This window comes from Scyliorhinus torazame, chromosome 3 (assembly GCF_047496885.1).
Source record: "Scyliorhinus torazame isolate Kashiwa2021f chromosome 3, sScyTor2.1, whole genome shotgun sequence".
Classification (NCBI taxonomy): domain Eukaryota; kingdom Metazoa; phylum Chordata; class Chondrichthyes; order Carcharhiniformes; family Scyliorhinidae; genus Scyliorhinus; species Scyliorhinus torazame.
In genome coordinates this window covers 281,549,886-281,573,685 of record NC_092709.1, presented here as the reverse complement: position 1 = coordinate 281,573,685, position 23,800 = coordinate 281,549,886, and the positions used below count along the sequence as shown (strand labels likewise).

The following is a 23,800-nucleotide window of genomic DNA, read 5'->3' as shown; positions in this document are numbered from 1 at the left end:
GGGCGGAAGGCGGGAGGGAAAGAGAGAGAAAGACAAGGGAGGGCACACACAAGAGACAGGGGCAGAGAGGAGGAGGCGAAGGAAAGGATCCCAAAGAAGGCACAAAACGAAGCATGGGGAGGCAAGCAGAGGAGGGGAAGGGCCACGCATACCCCACCCCCTCACTCCAAACCACAAAGATGAAAACCCCCTCCGGCGGGGGTTGGAGAAGGGGGGACGGCTTGTAAAACCGGTTGTACATAAGACACAAACTGGCTTGTAAATATCAGACACACTTCAGTTGCTACTTTGTAAATATCATGTGCATTATACTTTAAACTGTTCTACTGTTAAAGTTAGAAAATGCCAATAAAAATATTTTTCAATAAACGTTGGGCTGGATTCTCTGCTCCCCGACGCTGAAATTGAGTTTGGTGAGGGGGCGGAGAATCCCCGATGACACCAAAATCGAGGGCGGCAGCACTTTCATGATGCTCTGCCCCCTGAAAAGTGGCGTAATCTAGGAGTACCTAGAATGCCATTGCCTGAAGCTCACCCCGTGATTCTCCGTCCCCGACCGGCCGAGTTCACGATGGCGTGGGACATGTGTGGTCTCACCCGTCGCGAACTTAGCATGGCGGCTGTGGACTCATACCGACGCCGCCACAGTTAGGGGGAAGGCCAATCCGCGGGCAGGGGGGGCTTCATTCAGGGCTGGAGACATTGTGGGTGGGCGGTCTGGGGTGCGGGTGCAGCCGAAGGGGGGGGTTCTATTTTTGTGGTGCAGGTCCGTGGGCTGAGTCGCCATGGAGCACGGCACAGCCATGGACCAGGAAATGCTCAGGGCCATATCGGCTGCTAGAGCTGGGAGCTCTACGCTGTCTCCCAGCAAATGCCGAATCGGTGGCCGTTTTGCGCCAGTTTTCCTGGCGTAAACCACCACCATTTTCATGCCGGTGTGGGGACTTAGTCTCCCAAATGGAGAATCCAGCCCGTTATATCTGTTTCAATTCAAAGTCATACCAATCCATTTAATCTCAATTGAATAAATAGTTGACCAAACTTGCCGATTTATTTTATTTTGTGAAAATTGATGTTCCAACATTTATATACTAGATTTTATTGGAAAAACTAAGCATCAAGCACGCTTCAAGACTCTATGGATACTTTATGTAGAAAAGTTAAAACCACAAGTTTTTCCAAGCCAATCGTCAGTTGCACACAATAATTGGTTTCTTGGGGACTATTAAACTGTCTTTGTCCACTTTGCTCATTGTGCTTTGCTGGGCATGTTAATACTTTCTCAATCAAAAATGACTGTTCCAGAACATTTCTCTGACTTTCCTGTCCGACATGTCTTTAATAATAGGTTTTGTGAGATTTAGCTCTTTATAAAAAAAAGATTAAGGAGAAATCCAAAACTGCTTCATTTTCTGAAGTTTTAAAGTGGAAACAAGATAAAATACATTAAAAGTAGAAAATGCTGCATTCTTTCTAACAGAATATCATATAATCTCATCACAGAACGAGGCCATTTGTCCCCTTTGCGACTCTGAGCTCTCTGAAGAGCTGACAGTAAGTTCCACTCCTCTCCTCTTCGCCTATGCATGTTTTTCCTTTTTAGAAAGAGACCCAATTCCCATCTGAATGTACGTGTAAATACCTGAAGAGGAAATTTTCTACAATGGTATTTCCGAAAGATCCCAACACTGAGAACATTTTGCATATAAGAGATGAAGTATACCAAAATTTCACTTGTTAGGGTCAAAGTGATTTCTGCTCTTTTTAAACAGAAAACAGAGAATTCAAAGTGAAGGTCCACACTGCACTGAACTCTAAAAGTAAGGACACATGGCAAGATACATCAAGAAGCAAAGATTGCTATCAAACTTGAAATCCTGTGATGCACGATCAATTGAACAAAGACTAGAGTTGGATACAACTGAGGCTTTATTGCTCTCAGATGCGTGGCCTCTCACAGCAGCTGGTGAAATGGCTGCTGAATGGAGGACACGCATATTTATACTCTGCCTACTGGGCAGAGCCAGCAGGCAGGGACTACCGGCGAACCTATAGTACAGGTCCTACCTTACATCACCTAAGAAAGGTGTAACAGTGTAACCACATTCACCCCCTGTTAAAATTGAGTCCGGCGGGGGTGGTGGAGATCTATATCCAGCAATGAATCTACATTTACAGTATTTCAGCAGAAAACAAAATGTTTTTTGAAGTCTGGCGGACCAGTTAGAGGTTTAACCGGTCCGGTGCCTTGATGTTCCGCCGGGAGCGACATCATGGTGGCGGTGATGTCGATGCTGGCCCGATGTTCGGTGACTCCGGAGGCGTGCTGAAATCCTCTTCATCCTCGGGCGTGGCAGGGGAAGGACGGATGGTCCCGGTGGGGTTAATGCTGGGAGCGCCGGGGGAGGGGAGGGTGGCGCCGGGCCGGAGGGGTGTGTGTGTGTATGTGGAACCTGCTGGTGCCAGGTCCCTGAGGGAGACAGTATCCTGGTGGCTGTCGGGGTACACCACGTAGGCATACTGGGGGTTTGCATCGAGCAATTGCATCCTCTCCACCAACGGGTCCGCCTTGTGGAGTCGGACGTGCCTACGGAGCAGGACTGGTCCTGGAGCTGCGAGCCAAGTCGGGAGCGACACCCTGGATGTGGACTTCCTGGGGAAGGCAAAAAGACGTTCATGGGGTGTGTTGTTAGTGGCGGTGCACAATAGTGACCGGATGGAGTGGGGTGCACCAGGGAGGACCTCCTGCCAGCGAGAGACTGGGAGGTTCCTGGACTGTTGGACGGCCCTTCATACCGTCCCGTTCTCTTTCTCTACCTGCCCATTTCCCCGGGGGTTATAACTGGTCGTCCTGCTGGAAGCGATACCCCTGCTGAACAGGAACTGACGCAGCTCATCACTCATGAATGAGGATCCCCTGTCACTGTGGATCTAGGTGGGGAAACTGAACAGAGCAAAGATAGTGTTTAGGGCTTTGATAACGGTGGCAGACGTCATATTGGGGCATGGGATGGCGAAGGGGAATCTGGAGTACTCATCGACCACACTGAGAATATTCGTGTTTCGGTCGGTGGCGGGGAGGGGCCCTTTGAAATCCACGCTGAGGCGTTCAAAGGGACGGGAGGTCTTCACCAGGCACGCACAATCTGGCCGGTAGAAGTGCGGCTTGCACTCTGCACAGAGCTGGCAGTCCCTGGTGATTGTCCGTACTTCCTCGACGGAGTAGGGCAGATTGCGAGCCTTGACAAAATGGTACAACCGTGTGACTCCCAGGTGACAAAGGCTGTCGTGCAGGGCCGGGAGTCGGTCTACTTGTGCGCTGGCATATGTACCTCGGGATAGGGCGTCTGGGGGCTTGTTGAGTTTGCCGGGGCGATACAAAATCTCGCAATTATAGGTGGAGAGCTCGATCCTCCACCTCAAGATATCATTTTTGATCTTGCCCCGCTGTGTGTTATTGAACATGAAGGCTACTGACCGTTGGTCAGTGAGGAGGGTGAGTCTCCTGCTGGCCAGGTAATGCCTCCAATGCCGCACAGCCTCAACAATAGCTTGGGCCTCTTTTTCGACGGATGAGTGCCGAATTCCCGAGGCATGAAGTGTGCGGGAGAAGAATGCCACGGGTCTGCCTGCCTGATTGAGGGTGGCGCCTAGGGCGACGTCCGATGCATCGCTCTCTACTTGAAAGGGCAGTGCCTCGTCTACTGCGTGCATCCCGGCCTTGGCGATATCGGCTCTGATACGGGCGAAGGCCTGTTGTGCCTCGGCCGCCAGGGGAAAGTGTGTGGACTGTATGAGCGGGCGGGCCTTGTTCGCATAGTTTGGGACCCACTGGGCGTAGTATGAGAAGAACCCCAGGCAGCGTTTGAGGGCCTTGGGGCAGTGGGGAAGGGGGAGCTCCATGAGGGGGCGCATGCGGTCGGGATCAGGCCCCAGACCTCCGTTCTGGACCACATAGCCAAGTATGGCTAGGCAGGTCGTGCTAAACACGCACTTCTCCTTGTTGTAGGTGAGGTTGAGGAGAGTGGCGGTGTGGAGAAATTTGGCAAGGTTGGCATTGTGGTCCTGCTGGTCATAGCCGCAGATGGTGACGTTGTCTAGGTACGGGGAGGTGGCCGTAAACCGTATCAGTCGACCATTCGGTCCATCTCCCTTTGGAAGACCGAGACCACGTTAGTGACGCCGAACGGAACCCTGAGGAAATGATAGAGACGACCGTCCACCTCGAAAGCGGTGTATGGACGGTGCGATTTACGAATGGGGAGCTGGTGGTAGGCGGATTTGAGGTCTACCGTTGAGAAGACCCGGTACTGTGCAATCTGATTGACCAGAAGGGGCTGTTTAGCACAGGGCTAAATCGCTGGCTTTGAAAGCAGACCAAGGCAGGCCAGTAGCACGGTTCGAATCCTGTAACAGCCTCCCCGAACAGGCGCCAGAATGTGGTGACTAGGGGCTTTTCACAGTAACTTCATTTGAAGCCTACTTGTGACAATAAGCGATTTTCATTTCATCAATTTCCCCAACACCATTTCTCTATTAATATTGACCTCCTTCAATTCCTTCCTCTCACTAAACCCATTTCATTTTCATATCAGATATGCATGGGAGAGGGTATGTGTCGAGCTGTGAGTACCGATTGATAGTCTGGCTGTCGTCCACGACCATTCTGTTTCTCCCCAGTTTTAACAACTACCACTTGGGATCTCCAGGGCCTGTTGCTGGCCTCGATGATGCCTTCCCGAAGCAGCCGCTGGACCTCGGACCTGATGAAGGTCCTGTCATGGGTGCTGTACCGTCTGCTCCTGGTGGCGACGGGTTTGCAATCCGGGGTTAGATTTGAGGCCGCATACAGTGAGGAGCGGTAGGGGCCCGCCGAATTTGAGGGTTAGGCTCTGGAGATTGCACTGGAAGTCCAAGCCTAGTAGCAGAGCAGCGCAGAGGTTAGGAAGGACGTAGAGGCGGAAGCCGCTGAATTCTACGCCCTGGACCGTGAGTGTGACCGTACAGTACCCACGGAATGCAACGGAATGGGATCCGGAGGCCAGGGAGATTTTTTGGTTGGCGGGGTGTACCGCGAGGGAGCAGCACCTTACCGTATCCAGGTTTATGAAGCTTTCGGTGCTGCTGGAGTCCAGCAGGCAAGAGGTCACGTGGCCATTGATTTTCACGCTGGTCGATGCGGTGGCCAGGTAGTGCGGACGAGACTGGTCGATCGTCACTGAGGCGAGTCGTGGTCGGTCGTCGCTGGCGTCGGATGATGGGGAGCCTGGGGGGCCCAGGTCCTGGAATGCTGTCGGTGTCCATGCCCCGTGGGGGAGACAAGATGGCGGCGGCCGAAGATCCTGCAGGGGACAAAATGGCAGCGCCTGTGGGGCGCACGTTGCAGGGGTTGGACAAGATGGTGGCACCCATGGGTCGCACGTGGATTGAGGGGGAGAAGATGGTGGCATCCACTGGCCGCGCGTAGCCCCGGGAGGTGAAGATGGCAGCGCCCACTGGCCGCGCGTGGCCCGGGGAGATGAAGATGGCGGCGCCCATTATGTGTAGACTAGGGGGGTGGGGGCGATAGCGGCGACTGCGCGGGCCTGGCACACCGTGGCGAAGTGCCCCTTTTTGCCGCAAGCCTTGCAAAGGGCCGCACGGGCCGGGCAGCATTGGCGAGGGTGTTTCTGCTGGCCGCAGAAGTAACATCGGGGACCCCAGGGTGTGTGGGCTGGCGCGTGGCGCAGGCGTACTGGCTGGATAAGGCCCCCACTGGGGCGGCCGTCTGTGGGGTCCACGATGCGTAGGAGGGGTGGGCCGCGCGGCTGGGGGGTAGGCCTGAATGTTGCGCGAGGCGACCCTCAAAGAGAGGGCTAGCTTCTTTGTCTCAGCTAGATCAAGCGTGGCCCCTTTTAACAGTCTTTGGCGTATGAGGTCCGACCCAATCCCCTTAACGAATGGGTCCCGCATAAGGAGGTTTGAATGTTCAGTGGCCGTAACGACCTGACAGTCACAGTCCTGGACGAGTGGGATTAGGGCCCGCCAGAAGTCTTCTATGGACTCACCAGGGAGTTGAGAGCGAGTGGCGAGTACGTGCCTGGCGAAGAGCGTGTTCGGTTCGGTGCGTAGTTTTCTTTGAGAAGCGCCATGGCATCGGCGTAGTTCGGGGGCGTCCTGGATCAGCGGAAACACGTTGGAGCTCAACCTTGAGTACAGGATCTGTATCTTCTGAGCCTCCGGAACAGGGGTGGTCGCTGAGTTGATATACACCTTGAAGCAAGCTAGACAGTGATTAAAGTTCTTCTTGGCGTCGCTTGATTGCAGATCCAGCTGCAGGCGATGTGGTTTGATTCGGAGGTCCATCTTATAGAAAATCTTAGAGCAATAAATTGATGCACGATCAATTGAACAAAGACTAGAGTTGGATACAACTGAGGCTTTATTGCTCGAAGATGTGTGGCCTCCCACAGCAGCTGGCGAAATGGTTGCTGAATGGAGGACAAGCATATTTATACTCTGCCTACTGGGCGAAGCCAGCAGCCAGGGACTACCGGCGAACCTGTAGTACAGGTCCTACCTTACATCACCTAATATAGGTGTAACAGTGGTTTACCACATCCTGAAGACAGAAGAAACAGGAAAAGGGCTGAGGAAGGAAGACCTTCCATGGTTTTGAGCTGGAATAGTAGGAAGAGAAGGCATCAAAATCATCCCTTTCCTGCCAGTGGTCAGTCAAATTTAGAACTGAGAGGATAAATCAGCAGCCGTAGACCCCATCTAAAGATCCAGAGAATGTTCCCACCAATTAGACAATGGAAATGTAAGACACTGTGACTTGGGATGGGGAGAAATTGGCTAACAGGGCTCAAGACAGAGGACATCATGGAAAGGGGCAGATTATGCATGTGGGCCAAAGTGAGAGAAAGGCTTGAACAGGGGAGATCAGATAGAGAGCAACTATGATCAGCAGGGGGAGGCCGAAGATTGCCTGAAGTTGCTGTTGACGTATTTCTGTTCCTAAAGGAATGCTGGAAAAGGCAATGTGAGGAAGTGAGGTCAGGACGCAGGAGCTCCCCCACCCGCCTTTCACTGCCGTTTTCCCAGCCCCTGAGAACCCTGTGGAGCAGCATTGAATTCTAAATCTGGCTTCCAACAGCATTTGATTTAAATACATTCATGAATGGGCCATTCCTAAATATGGGCACACATATTCACTGTGTGTGGCGTTGAAGATTTCTTCTCCTTGTTTCAAAACCTCATCCACCCCTCCCAACCTGTCCAGCTCATTGTGGAGGGTTCATATTGAGAACATCATTTCTCTGGGCTACACTAAGCAAGTTTGTCTCTCACCCAATCCTCCACATGCAAAGATCCAGGCTTGACTTAACATCAAAGCCTAACTCTGATTTAAGACTACTGAGGATAAATCTAATCCAGAGATCAGAATGCTTTTTTTTAATAGAATGAGATAATTATTCAACACAGAAAGAGGCTAAATGTCTCATCATGTCTGCCCCAGCTTTCTGAAGAGTTACCAATGAATTTCACTCCCTGCTTTGGCTCCAGAGTCCTACATTTTTCTGCTTTTTGTATCAATTCAATTCCCATTTGAAAGTTGGCAAAAGTACTCTTGAGAGGAAATTATATTCAAACGTTATGCATTGCAGTAAGATCCTATTACTTACAACATATTGCATACAGGAGATGAGGTTTACCAAAACTGCATTTGCTCGGTTGAGTGAGAAATTAATTTAGAATATGTTACCATTTTTCCTGTATCTGGATTTTATGTCAATGTGGTTCATCCATTCACTGCAATGGCATATAATCCAATGACTAAGGTCAAAATTGGGTTTGAAGGGAACTGCTTGTTTGAGGATCTGTATTTAACTGATTTCCAACTTTAAACCTCAAGATGGGGCTTTTCCATCTATTCATTGTCAAAAGTTAGAACTGAATAAGCTAAATGCAAAGGGAACAATGAAGCGCAGCTGAACCCATCTCTAAGTGTAGCTACATAATAATAAATAACCCCACGCGGTCAACCATTTTCATTTATGCCTTACATTCCCGTGACATCTATTTCATTTCATGCAGAAAACAAGTACAGTGATGGATTGTTCTTTGATATTTGCAAGTGAAATGGAGAGGGTTAATAACAGGTTACCACAAGCTTGTCACAACACACTGCTGCGGAGGTTGGTAAAAGCTTGACTTTATACAAAGGAAACATACCCAACATATGCCATTAATGCAGATATCCCTGCTGTTTGCAGCCTCAGTGCACGATGTTCCATCAATCACAGCGTCGAGCATCTTCTCAGAGAAATTTCCATCAATGGGCCGGCAGTGCAGTTCGCAGGGATTAGCTTAAAGAGTGACAGCAAGTTAGAACACTGTGTTTATAATTCAGCTGAAAGTGTGCATTTAAATTCCTGACCAGATCTTTACCAAACAACAAATGACAAGGAGCACGTAAAGTATTGACATAATTGATTTCCCACTCTTGTCAACCTCAACTGTTGACAATATTCATTTTTGTTCTTCCTAGTTTTAAACATAGAAACATAGAAAATAGGAGCAGGTGGAGGCCATTCGGTGACCCATCTGTCCTCGACCACTCCCGTGACCTCCAGGGGCCCGTTAACCGTAGGGGGAGAGAACTCTGATACCTGTGTGGGATCTTTCCGTCTGTTGTGGGCCAGCTTTTCTTGCCAAGACGCAGATGGGCATTGTGAGCCGCATGCTTCATGCATTGTGTGTGTGGGGGGGTGCATGGTGGAGAACAGGCATGGGCACCACTGCTGGGCATGGGTGTGGTGTGCTGGTTGGTACCGTGGTGGGCTGGGATATGGGTGCAGTATTGTGCTGGGGGTGGGGGGGGTGCCAGGCTCAGGGAAGTGGGTGGGGTGTTGGGGGGTGGCAGGCATGACTGGTGCCAAAGGGCCGATGCCAACTCACCCATGCGGCCCAGTGAAGGTCACATTTAGCTTCTTGCGGCACTGGGCGACCGCCCTTCTTGTCACATTCCTTGCGCTGACTCACAGATGGTACTGGCTGCCCTGTGTCTAACCCTCCGAGCCCCTAGGGGGAACAACGTATCCTGTCTGGACTCCACGGCGCCCATCAGTCTGGCCAGGTTAGCAGCCCTGAATTACGGAGCTGGTCTGCATGGTGGCATGGCTACATGTTGTCTGGGGTTTGCTTTACGGGATCAGTGTGAGTGCTGTTCCGCCTTATTAGCAGTGAGTTGCTGGGTGCAGTCCTGGTGAATCAGCCAGTGGGAAAGTCATTTACGACGTGAAGCCCGGCATCATTACCAGCCCTAATTGGCGTTAGATACGGTGGCGGTATCGCTGGGTCGGCCGTCGGGAAACACTCGGCAATTCCTGCCCACTACCACACTTTAAAACTTTTTTGTTAAATCGTGCCCTATCAGTCACATCCTCGAAGAATCCCAATAGATTTGACAAACATGATTTCCCTTTCGTAAATCCAAGGTGACTGTGTCTGATTCTGCCACTGCTTTTCCAAGTGCTCAGCTATTACATCTTTTGTAATGGACTCTAGAATTTTCCTCACTGCTGACATCCAGCTGACTGGTCTATAATTCCCTGTTTTCTCTCTATCTCCCTTCTTGAATAGTGGGGTTATATTAGCCACCCTCCAAGATGTAGGAACTGTTCCAGAGTCTATACAGTCTTGGAAGTTTACCGCAAATGCATCCACTATTTCTAGGGCCACTTCCTTAAATTCTATGGGATGTAGATTATCCGCCCTTCAATCCCATCCCATCCAAGCCCAGGGGCTGGTTTAGCACACTGGGCTAAATAGCTGGCATTTAAAGCAGACCAAGGCAGGCCAGCAGCACGGTTCAATTCCCATACCAGCCTCCCCGAACAGGTGTCGGAATGTGGCGACTAGGGGCTTTTCACAGTAACTTCATTTGAAGCCTACTTGTGACAATAAGCGATTTTCATTTCATCAATTTCCCCAACATCATTTCTCTATTAATATTGATCTCCTTCAGTTCCTTCCTCTCACTAAACCCTGTGTAACACTTAAAATTAATGATGAAAAATTGTTTTGGATCAGGTGATATCTGTGCCTTCATTCTTGATATGTATTTGGAATGGTGAGGCTTCATGTTGTAAACATGAACTCACAGAGGTAGAATTTCCACGGCCTGTCCACAATTTCCCACTGTGGATTGTGACAGCAACCCTCGATAAATGGCATGAGCAGCTATTCGGCCATTGTGCTGCAGTTTCCACCAGTTTCCCACAAAGTTACAGTGGGTGACCCTGCAAGCCCCCAAAGCAGATAGCAACAACAAAATCTAATTGTCTATATTTATCGAATACTACAACAGCATATCTGTCCACTAAGAATTACGCGAAAACAAAAGACAACTTTTCTAAAGGACCCACAAGGATTGGGTATTTCTGTTCAAATATCTGTTTCAGTTCAGCTCATTCTGCACAATAACATATACAATGAATGATTTGAAAAAGCAAAACTTTTAACAGTTTAAGAAACACAAAACGCCATCTATACTCATCCAAAAGTCAAATTTTTAGATCAATATTTTTAGGCAAGAAGTTAAAGGGTTGACTTTTACACTGCTAATGTTTTTGACTGGCTTACTTTCAACTAAAACACACCCGCTCGGCACATTCAACAGTTTTCTCAAAAGAATGCACAAGGTAATGGGCAAAAGAGCAACCAGAGCAGCTGTTTATTGTCTCTCCCATTCTCCATACCCTGGGAGAGGAAACAGCAACATCGGGTCAAATTGGCAAGGCCTGAGCCTACACTCCACCTCCCAAGGAAGGCTGTGGCCAATGATTGAGGACTCAAAACCTGGCCTAATTCTGTAACATTTCTGTGAACTTATTTAGGTAGATACAGGGAAAGGTTAGGAAAATTACTTCGAATAGTTCGTTTTGGTGCAGATGCAATAGGTGGAATGGATTCCTTTGTGTGTCATTTCTATTATTCTACAATAAGTAAAGTAAAATTACCGTAGTCTGAGAGCTGACTGGTGGTGATTTAATCTGAAGATCACCACACCTCAGGTGAGGGACAAGGTTGAGTAGGCGGGGCATTCATGAATAACCTCAGCTGGGATGGTAAATGAACGCTGTTGGCCTCACTCTGCATCACGATCTAGTTGTCCAGCCAACTGAGCTAAACTAACCCTCATTCTACAATAAAAGTAAAGGTAAAGTTCCCATAGCCCCAGATGACCACAGGCTGCTTTCTCCTTTAAGGGGGAGAGCTGACAGGTGGTGGTTTAGAATGAGGAACACCACACTTCAGGCGTGGGACAAGGTTGAATAGGTGGGTTTCATGAATAACCTCTTCTACAATATCCATTGATGCCATAGCAATATACATGAGTTATAGATAAGTAGGCATAATTTATATTATTCTCTCCTGTGATATCGCTGACAAGGCAAGTATTTAGGACCTAGGGACATAGGACTTAGGGACAGGAGTAGGCCATTTGGCCTTGAATGATTCGCTCGATGATCTCAAAGGGTGATTAAGAGTCAACCTCCTTTGGGGCTAAAGTCACAAGTAGAGCAGACTGGTAAAAGTGGCAGATTTCCTCCCCTGAGGACCTAGTGAGCCAGATGGTCTTTAGGACAACCCAATAGTTTCTTGATCACCCATTATTGATACCAGCATTTCATTCCAGATTTATTTAAATAAATACATTTAAATTCCCATCTCTTCTTTTTCAGGATCATTAATTTAGGCCTCTGGATTACTCGTTATTTATATCATTGCAGATGGTTGCATGGGGTTTGCCGTTAGTAAAGCCAGGCACTGCCTGCACAGAGGGACTGGACACAGGTCTGCATGACGTGGTGCCACGCATGTTTCTCCTGCTATGAACACGCGGGTTTATTGGATTATCCATTATTAACTCAGTTAACTCATGAGCCACACGGTGACATAATGGTTAGCACTGCTGCCTACAGCACTGAGGACCCAGGTTAGATCCCGGCCCCGGGTCACTGTCCATGTGGAGTTTGCACATTCTCCCCGTATCTGTGTGGGTCTCACCCCCACAACCCAAAGATGTGCAGGATAGGTGGATTGGCCACGCTAAATTGCCCCTTAATTGGGAAAAAATAATTGGGGACTCTAAATTAATAAAAACCTCAGCTAACTCAGAGAAGGTTAAAGAATAAGTGCAAAAGGAAGAAAGGTGATTCGGTATTAAGCCAAGAGACAGGCAATACAGCAGATAGCACTTGTTGTAAACAGTCAATCATAAAATTGGACACCCAGGTGAGGTACGAAAAACTGCCAGCTCCTGCAGAACATGACATAAATCAGCTAATTCAGAAGAAAATAATTTACATTTATCTGCTGCTTTATGTGTTGCCAGCGTGTCTCAGAGCAATTTACAGCCAATTAAGTGCCCTTTGAAACATAGGCTCTGTTGTGATACAGGCAGACACGGCCACTAATTTGCACACAGCATGACTCTACAAATAGCAGAATGATAAATGATCAGAGAATGTGTTGTGAAGGTGTTGGCTGAGAGTTAAATGTTAACTGGGTCATCTTTGCCCGTCTTTGAAAATGAAACCAGGGTCCAATTTTACACTGAGAAAAAGAGGAAAATATTCAAACGACCGAATTAAAAGGAGAAGTTTTCCACAGTTCAGAACATGACAAGAAGGAAAGTCTTTTAAAATATGATGCCAGACATGCAAGACACAGACATACCTAAAATCAATGAGATTAGCATGAGAAAAATGACCACTAGAAAACCTGAAGGGAGAGAAATCGGGTGAAGGGTAGGGTAAATGTTAGGATACCAGACCAGACCCCAACATTTGTTAGGTTACCGGACGAGATCCCTGAACAATTCTTTAAAATTTGCAAAACTGTGACGAAAGGATACTTCACCCCAGGAATGATGACTCTGACTAATTGATGCCCAAACAAACTTAAATTTGAACTCAGAATTAACCACATTGATATCAAAGAAAATAGCTTTACAATTATCAGTTATGATGTGGAGATGCCGGCGTTGGACTGGGGTGAGCACAGTACGAAGTCTTACAACACCAGGTTAAAGTCCAACAGGTTTGTTTCGATGTCACTAGCTTTCGGAGCGCTGCTCCTTCCTCAGGTGAATGAAGAGGTATGTTCCAGAAACACATATATAGACAAATTCAAAGATGCCAAACAATGCTTGGAATGCGACCATTAACAGGTGATTAAATCTTTACAGATCCAGAGATGGGGTAACCCCAGGACAGTTGGTAGGATAATCGTACAATTATCAGTTAGGCAGTTCTTCAACACAAGGAAAAACTTAAACTTAATATCGATAGGTGCTACTAACTCAGTTAATCAGGGAAATCCAGCTTGGATTCATGACAGGCAAGGTCATGCCTGACAAACCTCATTCAATTTTTTGAAGAGGTGACTAAGGTAGTGGGCAGGGGAATGTCTATGGATGTCGTTTATATGGACTGCCAGAAAGCATTTGATAAAGTCCCACATAAGAGAATTTTAACTAAGGTAGAAGCCTATAGAATTGAGGACAAATTACTAACATGGGTCGGTACTCAAATTGGCAGGATGTGACTAGTGGTGTCCCACAGGAATCTGTGTTCGAGCCCCAATTGTTAACATTATTCATTAATGATTTGATATTAGCAGAGAAAGTTATGTAAACAAATTTGCTGATGACACAAAGTTGGGTCGCATTGTAGAAAGTGTAGATGACAGCATAAAATTACAAAAGGATATTGATAGACTAGGTGAATGGGTAAAACTGTGGCAGATGGATTTTAATGTAAGGAATTGTGAAATTATCCATTTTGGACCAATAGAGGATATACCGGGGTCCTTTCTAGATGGTATGAAGCTAAATTCAGTGGCTGTCCAAAGAGACCTGTGGTTCTGGGGCAGAGATCCTTAAAATGCCATGAACAAGTGCAGAAATTAATCAAGAAAGCTACTGGAATGGTGGCCTTTACATCTAGAGGACTGGTGTATAAGGACACGGAAGTTATGTTTCAGCTTTACAAAACCCTGGTTAGACCCCACTTGGAGTATTGTGAGCAAATCTGGGCACCATACCTGAGGAAGGATATTGTGGCCTTGGAGGGAGAGCAATATAGGTTGACAAGAATGATACCTGGACTTCAGGGATCAGGTTATGAGGAGAGGTTATACAAAGTAGGCTTGTTTTCTTTAGAATTTAGAAGACTGGGGGTGGTCTGTTGGATGACTTCAAGATATTAACAGGAAAAGACAGTGCAGATAAAGATAGAACATAGAACAATACAGCGCAGTACAGGCCCTTCAGCCCTCAATGTTGCACCGAAACAAAAGCCAACTAACCTACACTATGCCATTATCATCCATATGTTTATCCAATAAACTTTTAAATGCCCTCAATGTTGGCGAGTTCACTACTGTAGCAGGTAGGGCATTCCACGGCCTCACTACTCTTTGCGTAAAGAACCTACCTCTGACCTCTGTCCTATATCTATTACCCCTCAGTTTAAAGCTATGTCCCCTCGTGCCAGCCATTTCCATCCACGGGAGAAGGCTCTCACTGTCCACCCTATCCAACCCCCTGATCATTTTGTATGCCTCTATTAAGTCTCCTCTTAAACTTCTTCTCTCCAACGAAAACAACCTCAAGTCCATCAGCCTTTCCTCATAAGATTTTCCCTCCATACCAGGCAACATCCTGGTAAATCTCCTCTGCACCCGCTCCAAAGCCTCCACGTCCTTCCTATAATGCGGTGACCAGAACTGTACGCAATACTCCAAATAAACTGTTTCCACTGGTTGCAGATTTTAGAACTAGAACATAGTCTAAAACTTTGGGCTAGACAATTCAGGAGAGATGGTAGTAATCACTTCTACACGAAAGCGCACACCAGGAGCAATTCACGTCCAGTAGGAGAACATAGGGGTGAATTCTCCACTGGCGGTATTCTCCATTCCGCCGACAGCGCACAGGCAGAGTGGGGTGCCTGCAATGTCTGTGTTGCAGGCTGTGAGCTCTGTGCTCCTAGCTCGCAGCTACTCAAATGAACGGAAACTCTGATGCCCCCTGTCTTTATAGTGCGTGTGCTCTCACTGGTGATTGGCTGCGGTGTTGTGTATGTTGATTGGTCCCACTGTGTCCATCAGTGTGTGTCTGCACCAGGATATACTGGTGTGTATTATGACAGTGAGGTTCTTGAGAAAATTGATATAGGAAGGTATTGGGTGCATTGACCGGTTTAAAAGTGGACAAATCTTCAGGTCCGGATTAATTGTGTCCCAGGCTGCTGTGGGAGGCGAGGGAGAAGATTGACAGGGCTCTGACCCAACTTTTTAACTCCTCTCTGGCCATGGGGGAGATGCCAGAGGACTGGAGAATAGCTAATGTGGTCTCACTATTTAAGAAAGCTTGCAGAGATAAGCCAGGGTACTACGGGCCAATGAGTCTCATGTCAGTGGTTGGGAAACTACTGGAGAAGATTCTGAAGGAGACAATCTATCTCCACTTGGAGAGGCAAGGTTTGATCAGGGATAGTCCATAAGACCATAAGACATAGGAGCGGAAGTAAGGCCATTCGGCCCATCGAGTCCACTCCACTATTCAATCATGGCTGATTTCAACTCCATTTAGCCGCTCTCTCTCCATAGCCCTTAATTTCTCAAGAAATCAAGAATTTATCAACTTCTGTCTCAAAGACACTCAACGTCCCGGCCTCCACCGTCCTCTGTGGCAATGAATTCCACAGACCCACCGCTCTCTGGCTGAAGAAATTTCTCCTCATCTCTGTTCTAAAGTGACTCCCTTTTATTGTAAGGCTGTGCCCCCGAGTCTTAGTCTCCCCTGCTAATGGAAACAACTTCCCTACGTCCACCTTATCTAAGCCATTCATTATCTTGTAAGTTTCCATGAGATCTCCCCTCAACCTCCTAAACTCCAATGAATATAATCCCAGGATCCTGAGACGTTCATCGTATGTTAGGCCTATCATTCCTGGGATCATCCGTGTGAATCTCCACTGCTGGACCCGCTCCAGCGCCAGTATGTCCTTCCTGAGGTGTGGGGCCCAAAATTGCTCACAGTATTCTAAATGGGGCCTAACTAGGGCTTTATAAAACTTCAGAAGTACATCCCTGCTTTTATATTCCAAGCCTCTTGAGATAAATGACAACATTGCATTTGCTTACTGAATTACGGACTCAACCTGCAAGTTTACCTTTAGAGAATCCTGGACTAGGACGCCCAAGCCCCTTTGCACTTCAGCATTATGAATTTTGTCACCGTTTAGAAAATAGTCCATGCCTCTATTCTTTTTTCCAAAGTGCAAGACCTCGCACTTGCCCACGTTGAATTTCATCAGCCATTTCTTGGACCACTTTCCTAAACTGTCTAAATCTTTCTGCAACCTCCCCACCTCCTCAATACTACCTGCCCCTCCACCTAGTCAGCATGGCTTTGTCAGATTATGCTAATTAATTTGATTGAAATTTTTGAGCATGTGACCAGGTGTGTAGATGAGGGTAGTGCAGTCGATGTAGTTTACATGGATTCAGCAAAGCCTTTGACAAGGTCCCACATGGGAGATTTATTAAGAAGCAATCAGTTACAGGAAGATACAGACAGATGGTCAGATGGGCAGATATGTGGCAGATGGAATTTAACCCTGAAAAATGTGAGGTGATACACTTTGGAAGGAGTAATTTAACAAGGAGTAATTTAACAACGTGCCACAGCGAAAAACCGCACCGACCTCCTCAGAAGACAAACATGGGACACAACCGACAGAATACCCTTCGTCGTCCAGTACTTCCCCGGAGCGGAGAAACTACGTCATCTTCTTCACAGCCTTCAACACGTCATTGATGACGATGAACATCTTGCCAAGGTCATCCCCACACCCCCACTACTTGCCTTCAAACAACCGCGCAACCTCAAACGAACCATTGTTTGCAGCAAACTACCCCGTCTTCAGAACAGTGACCACGGCACCACACAACCCTGCCATGGCAATCTCTGCAAGACGTGCCAGATCATTGACATGGATACCACTATTACACGTGAGAACACCACCCACCAGGTACGTGGTACATACTCGTGCGACTCGGCCAACGTTGTCTACCTCATACGTTGCAGGAAAGAATGTCCCGAAGCGTGGTACATTGGCGAGACCATGCAGACAACGAATGAACGGACATCGCGCAACAATCACCAGGCAGTAATGTTCCCTTCCAGTCGGGGAACACTTCAGCAGTCAAGGGCATTCAGCCTCTGATCTCCGGGTAAGCGTTCTCCAAGGCGGCCTTCAGGACGCGCGACAACGCAGAATCGCCGAGCAGAAACTTATAGCCAAGTTCCGCACACATGAGTGCGGCCTCAACCGGGACTTGGGATTCATGTCGCATTACATTCATCCCCCACCATCTGGTCTGCGGAATCCTACCAACTGTCCTGGCTTGATGCAATTCACACCTCTTTAGCCTGGGGTTACCCCATCTCTGGATCTGTAAAGATTTAATCACCTGCTAATGGTCGCATTCCAAGCATTGTTTGGCATCTTTGAATTTGTCTATATATGTGTTTCTGGAACATACCTCTTCATTCACCTGAGGAAGGAGCAGCGCTCCGAAAGCTAGTGACATCGAAACAAACCTGTTGGACTTTAACCTGGTGTTGTAAGACTTCGTACTGTGCTCACCCCAGTCCAACACCGGCATCTCCACATCATTTTAACAAGGAAGTATACTATCAAAGATCTGACACTGGGAAGTTCCAAAGAACAAAGGGACCTTGGCGTGTTTGTCCATAGATCTCTTAAGGCAGAAGGGCAGGATAATAGGTTGGTGAAAAGGCATAAGGGACTCTCACTTTTCTCAATAGGGGCATAGATGGCAAAACCAGGGAGGTCATGTTGGAGTTATATAGAACTTTGGTGAGGCCACAGCTGGAGTACTGTGTGCAATTCTGGTCGCCACATTATAGGAAGGATGTAATTGCACTGGAGGGGGTGCAGAGAAGATTCGCAAACATTTAAGTTATAAAGAGAGGTTTGATAGGCTTGGGTTGTTTTCTCTGGAGCAGAGAAGGCTGAGGGGTGACCTGATTGAGGTGTTTTTTCCCGCGGCGCCGGTCCGACGCTGGCAGGTGATTCTCCGAGGAGCGGAGAATCGGCGCCATTTGCGCCGGCGCATTTGGTGCGGCGCCGGTTGCGGGCCGCTGTCCGCCGGGCCGCCGATTCACCGGCCTTGATGGGCCGAGCGGAAACGGCAGAGTCCCGTCGGTGCCATTCACACCTGCTCGCAGCTGGAGGGAACTCTGCGCGTAGGGTCGGAGGGGGCGGCCTGTGGGGCGGGGAAAAGCGCTCCTTCACCGGAGGGCGGCCTCCGATGGGGTCTGGGCCGAGATCGGCGGCCACCGATCGGCAGGCCGTCCTCTCCAGCCCCGGCCCTATTTTATTACGCGGCCGGCTCCTGAACCCCCACGCCATGTTGCACTGAGGAAGTCCCCCGTGCATTCGCGGGTTGGCGCGGCCCAACTGCACATGCGCAGGTTGGCGCTACGCCCATTTGGCGCCGGGAAGGGAGGCTGGAGCAGCGTGAACTGCTCCGGCACCATGCTGGCCCCCTATGGGGGTCAGAATCGGTAGTTCCCTGATCGACATCACATGGTCCTGTCGTTTCGTTGGGAATGGGTGTCGGGGACGTCCGGGGGGGAGGGTTTGGGGGGTTGCACAGCGCACCCACCGGGGCTCAGTCTTCCACCACCCCTCACCCTGTTGCTATTTTTTGGTTGGTTCAATTGGCTGTTTTATAACCTTTGCTCTCGAGTCACCAGGTATCTTTATGATACCGCCATGAGGTTCAAGTTCAAGTAATGATCAATAACTCAATACATCAATTAGTAAGTTTCAAATCAAAGCACATTTATTATACACAGTAATCGCTACTCATGCATAAATTCTACGTCTAAGCTACTTCTATAACAGGCCTATACTTAGCTTCGGACTGGCCCACCAGGTCAGGGGAACAAATGGCCTTTCGTTCGGGTTCTGAGTCTGCGGGATTCGAAGTTGGTACGGATTGGTAGCTAGGAGCGCCTATATCGTAGCGAGCATTGACTTAAGACTTTCTGGATATCGGCGGCAGCTGCACCAGTCACTGTCAAGGGTTGGTTCGCGTTGCTGAGTGACCCGGTCAAGAAGAACGATTTGAACTTGGGGCTCAATACTTATAGTCCCCAGGGGCTTCCCGCCTTTCGGGGCGGACCCTGTACCTGGTTCCAAGTGATTGGACTTTGTTCCAATCGCTTGGTTCGATTTCTCCAATACTGGAGCGGTTCCCTGATCGATGGGCGGTCTTAAGGTGTCCGTTAACCTCTTTTGTGTTGGCTCCTGCTGGCGCTGGGGAGTCTGGCTTGGCTTTGTTTATCCCAAATGTTTCGATTGTACCTGGGGATCGCTCATTAGTATGTAGATGGCTGCTACATTATTATGCAGATGGCTGCTTGTATCGATGCTGGGCTTTTGCAGAGTTTAATACACAGTAAACTTGCACCTGCTAGTTTCTGCCTGTGTTGGCTGAATTTCCCTGCAGCCTTTGCTGTTCTTCATTTTACGTCGGGAGTTGGCCAACCCAGGTGGCTACAACCTAGAGTGGCTCTCACTTCCCGTCCCACAATCAGACAGAGCACAAAAACGGCTTTCATCGGTGATAACATATGTGTTTAATGTGAACAGTTATATGCATGTGCCCTAGACCCTATAACTGAACTGTGCCCTGCACCCATGCCAACTTACTTAGTGTCTATCTTTCTGGCCTTACAGGCCCTATCACTACGTCTAGGTGGATCCCCAGACGGAGTGGAGGTGGACTGCTGTGGGCCCTGCCTGCGACTAGGGTCCCTGTTGGTCCCACGTTTCCTGGGGCGGCCCAGCCTGGATGGGCATGGCTGCGCCTCGGACATCCCGGCTGGCGTGGTGCCGCCCTGTCCGCTGCCCACCAGATGCAGCAGGAATGGTGGTGGTGGTGGGAGGGGGTCCGAGGTGTTGCGGTGTTCCGGGACCTCCCCTGCAGGAGCCACAGTACGGGCTCCAGCACCTCTTCCTTCTTCGGGGTGCCCGATGGCCCCCGGGCTTCTCCATGGGACGGGGATGCGAGCGGAGCCATCCCCCGAGGCCCCCCCGACACTACCAGACCTAGAGGCCCGCTCTGGTATCGACCAGGGTCTGGACGTAGCGGCCATGGAGCTAAGGGAGTGGGCCATCCCTGGCTGGGATTATGACACCTCCCTCTTGGACTGTGCTACCTTCCTCTGGGACTGCGCCATCTCCCTCTGGGTCTGTGCGATGCCGGCCAGCACCTGGGCAATGGCGTGGACGCTCTCAGCTGTGGCCTGCTGGGGCTGGGCCATGCTGAGGAAAGCCACTGCAATCTGCAGCTGGCTCTGGCACATGGTTGCCTGTGAGTGGGCAGCCATGTCCTGGGCCATGGCCCCCGCCTGCACAGATAGCCCCAGGCCTTGCATAACCTGACCCATGTCCAACACCGTCGTCCCCATTGCCTCCACCGTGGACACCACCAGTGCGGTTTCGGCTTGGGTGGCATGCTTGACCGGCACCACTCCCTGCTCCTGCACGTGGTTGGGCTTCATCCCCTTGTTTGGTCCCTGGCTCGCTGACTACATCTGATTTATGGGTGGGAGTTTGTATTCCAGGAACCCGGGACATGTCTGGGCAGCAGCTGGTTGCTGGGGCCGGGCTGCCCTCCGACCGTCCGGCCCCTCGGTTGCTCCTACCTCCACCTGCTGTACCGGAGCGGCTGTGTGGTGCTCACCAGTAATTGTCCTCACTAAAGATCCCAACCGAGGTGATAGTATCTGTGATGGTGGAGGGTGTAGGAGATAGCAGTAGCGGGAAGTCTATGTCCGCATCAGAGATGAGGTCCAGGGACTCCTGTGTCGTGTTGTGCTGTGTGTTGGTTTCCTGTGTGTCCGTCCCTTTGTGTCCGTCCCGTGTGTTGGTTTCCTGTGTGTCTGTCCCCTGTATGTCTGTCCCCTGTGTCATTGTGTGCCCGTCCCTGTGCTCCCTCTCTGACTTTTCCCTCTCCCTGCAGTTATGCGCAGACTTCTCCTTTGGAGGGGGGGACACAAGCAGCAAAGGTGTTAGACAGTCCGACGCATGCAGCCCAGCGGTTGGGTCTATGATGGCATCAGTGCACAGGGCATCCGGCCATTGCGGCTGTCATGGGTGGGTGCAGCCATGTAGGTCAGGGTGGAGGTGGGACCGTCCCCCTGGGGGGAGTCACATGTGTGTGGGGGGTATGGATGTTGGTGCCAGGGGCACAGTGCTGGGTACTCACCATGGCTGCCGTGAGTAGGTCATGCAGCTCCTTCCTGCACTGGTCAGCTTTCCTGGCCACCAACCCGACGGCGCTGACAGCCTCTGCCGCCTCCGCAGACGCACACCGAACGATGGCGCCTGCTGTCCTGCGGTCGGGCGCGGGGTACAAAACCACCCTCCTCTCCTTCACAGCGTCCAGGACGGTGTCCAGTTTACCGTCTCTGAACCTTGAGGCTGGTCGTCTGGTGGCCATCTTGCCTGCGACGGCTGTGTGTTGGGAGAGAATGTTTTTCAGCTGCCATGGGCGTCGCGTCAATGACGCAACCCGCATATCGGCGGCTGCTCCCTCGGGCGCTTCACGATGCGCCCGTGCTGACCCCTTGTGGGCCGCTGAATTGATGCACCTGGGGGCCCAATGATGCCGCCGTGAAACGCAACAGTTTTTACAACGGCGTCAACACTTAGCCCCATTATCGGAGAATCCCGCCCCTTATCTCTGGAATGGACTTTTGGTCACCTCTATGAGTATGCGCTAGAAGTCCAGGAGTCAGGCTGCATCAGTCACAATGCAATCAAGTCACCCAAAGCTGTGGAGCCCCACATCTCCCACAGATCTCTCAATCACAGCTTCTCTTTCTGCACCGTTTAACCATTGTTGTCTTTGGTGTTTACTTTCACAGAGAAGGGAATAGGATGAAAGGATAAAGTTCTCAATAACAGTCCTCCTTCAATGGATGAACTGAACGAGGGAGAGGCATCTGTGCATGCAATTCCAGCAAGAGACACTGCTGGGAGGCATGGACAAGGGGAGTCTGAGCATGAACAGGAGGCTGAGAGACCCAGACAGCAGAGGCGACTCACCACACTGAGGGTTATCTCTGGATCTGTAAAGATTTAATTACCTGCAAATGCTCGCATTCAAAGCATTGTCTTGCATATTTGACTTTGTCTATATATATGTTTCTGGAACATACTTCTTCATTCACCTGAGGAAGGAGCAGTGCTCCGAAATCTAGTGATTTGAAACAAACCTGTTGGACTTTAATCTGGTGTTGTCAGACTTCTTACTGTGCTCACCCCAGTCCAACGCCGGCATCTCCACACCCCGGATATAGTTTCCCCTCCAGGGAATACACGCTCCCTGCGTCTAGTCTGGCCAGCCCTGTTAGAATGTTATGTGTTTCACTCAGATCTCCTCTCATCCTTCTAAAGTCCAGTGAATATAGGCCCAGTCAAACCAATCTCTCCTCATAGGACAGTCCTGCCAACCCCAGTATCAGCCTAGTGAACCTCCGCTGCACTCCCTCTATGGTACGTATATCCTTTCTTAAGTAGGGAGACCAAAACTGCATGCAATACACCAAGGCCCTGACTAACTGCAGTAAGACGTCCCTACATCTGAACTCAATTCCACTTGCAATGAAGACAAACAAAGAATTTGCCTTCCTAGTTGCTTACTGCACCTGTCTTTCCATTTTCATTGACTGGTGTACCAGATCTCTTTGTACATCAACATTTTCCAACATATCATCACATAAATAATACTCTTCTTCCTTTCTGTTTTTCATCCCAAAGTGTATAAGTTCACATTCAGCCATGTTGCACTGCATCTGCCATGTGTTTGTCCACTCCCTCAACTTGTCTAAATCACCATGAAGCCTCCTTGCAACCTCCTCACAACTCACAATCCCACCCAGATTGGCATCATCAGCAAAGTCAGAAATGTTAGATTTGGTTCCCTCATCCAGATCATTGATGTATATCATGAACAGCTGAGGCCCAAGAACTGATCCCTGTGCTACCCCACTAGTCACTACCTGCCACTCGGAAAAAGAACCATTTATTCCTGCCTGTCAACCAATTCTCAATCCAATGCGCTTTAATTTTGCCCACAAACCTCTTATGGGAGACCTTATCAAAAACCGTGTGAAAGTCCAAATACACCACATCCACTGGTTCGCCCTTATCTCTTCAACTAGTTGCATCGTCAAAAAACTTCAATAGATTTGTTATGCAGGACAGTGGTTAGAACTGCCTCACACCACCAGGGACCCAAGTTCGATTTCCAACATTGGGTGACATGTGGAGTTTGCACATGCTCCTCATGTCTGCATGGGTGCCCTCCGGGTGCTCCAGTTTCATCCCACAGTCCAAAGATGTGCAGGTTCGGTGAATTGGCCATGCTAAAATTGCCCCTTAGTGTCCAATGATGTGCAGCTTAAGTGGGTTTACAGGGATAGGGTGGTGGCGTGGGCCTAGGTAGGGTGCTCTTTCAGAGGGTCGATTCAGACACGATGGGCCAAATTGCCTCCTTCTGCACTTTAGGGATTCTATAGATTTGTCTTTTATAAACCCATGCTGGATTTGCCCAATCCTGTTAATGCTTTCCAAATGTTCTGTTACCATGGCCGTGATTCTCCCCGACCCGGCAGGGCGGGGGGTCCCGGCGG

The 23,800-nt window shown here is 49.4% G+C and overlaps 1 protein-coding gene across 1 annotated transcript in view; it reads right to left on the bottom strand.

The window, feature by feature from the left end:
* LOC140409143 (A disintegrin and metalloproteinase with thrombospondin motifs 12-like) overlaps nt 1–23,800 on the bottom strand; it is a 951,810-nt gene that overhangs the window by 424,147 nt on the left and 503,863 nt on the right. The window contains exon 13 of the mRNA XM_072497322.1: nt 8,218–8,351. Coding sequence (XP_072353423.1) covers nt 8,218–8,351 — 134 coding nt within the window. The remainder of the gene's footprint in view (nt 1–8,217; nt 8,352–23,800) is intronic.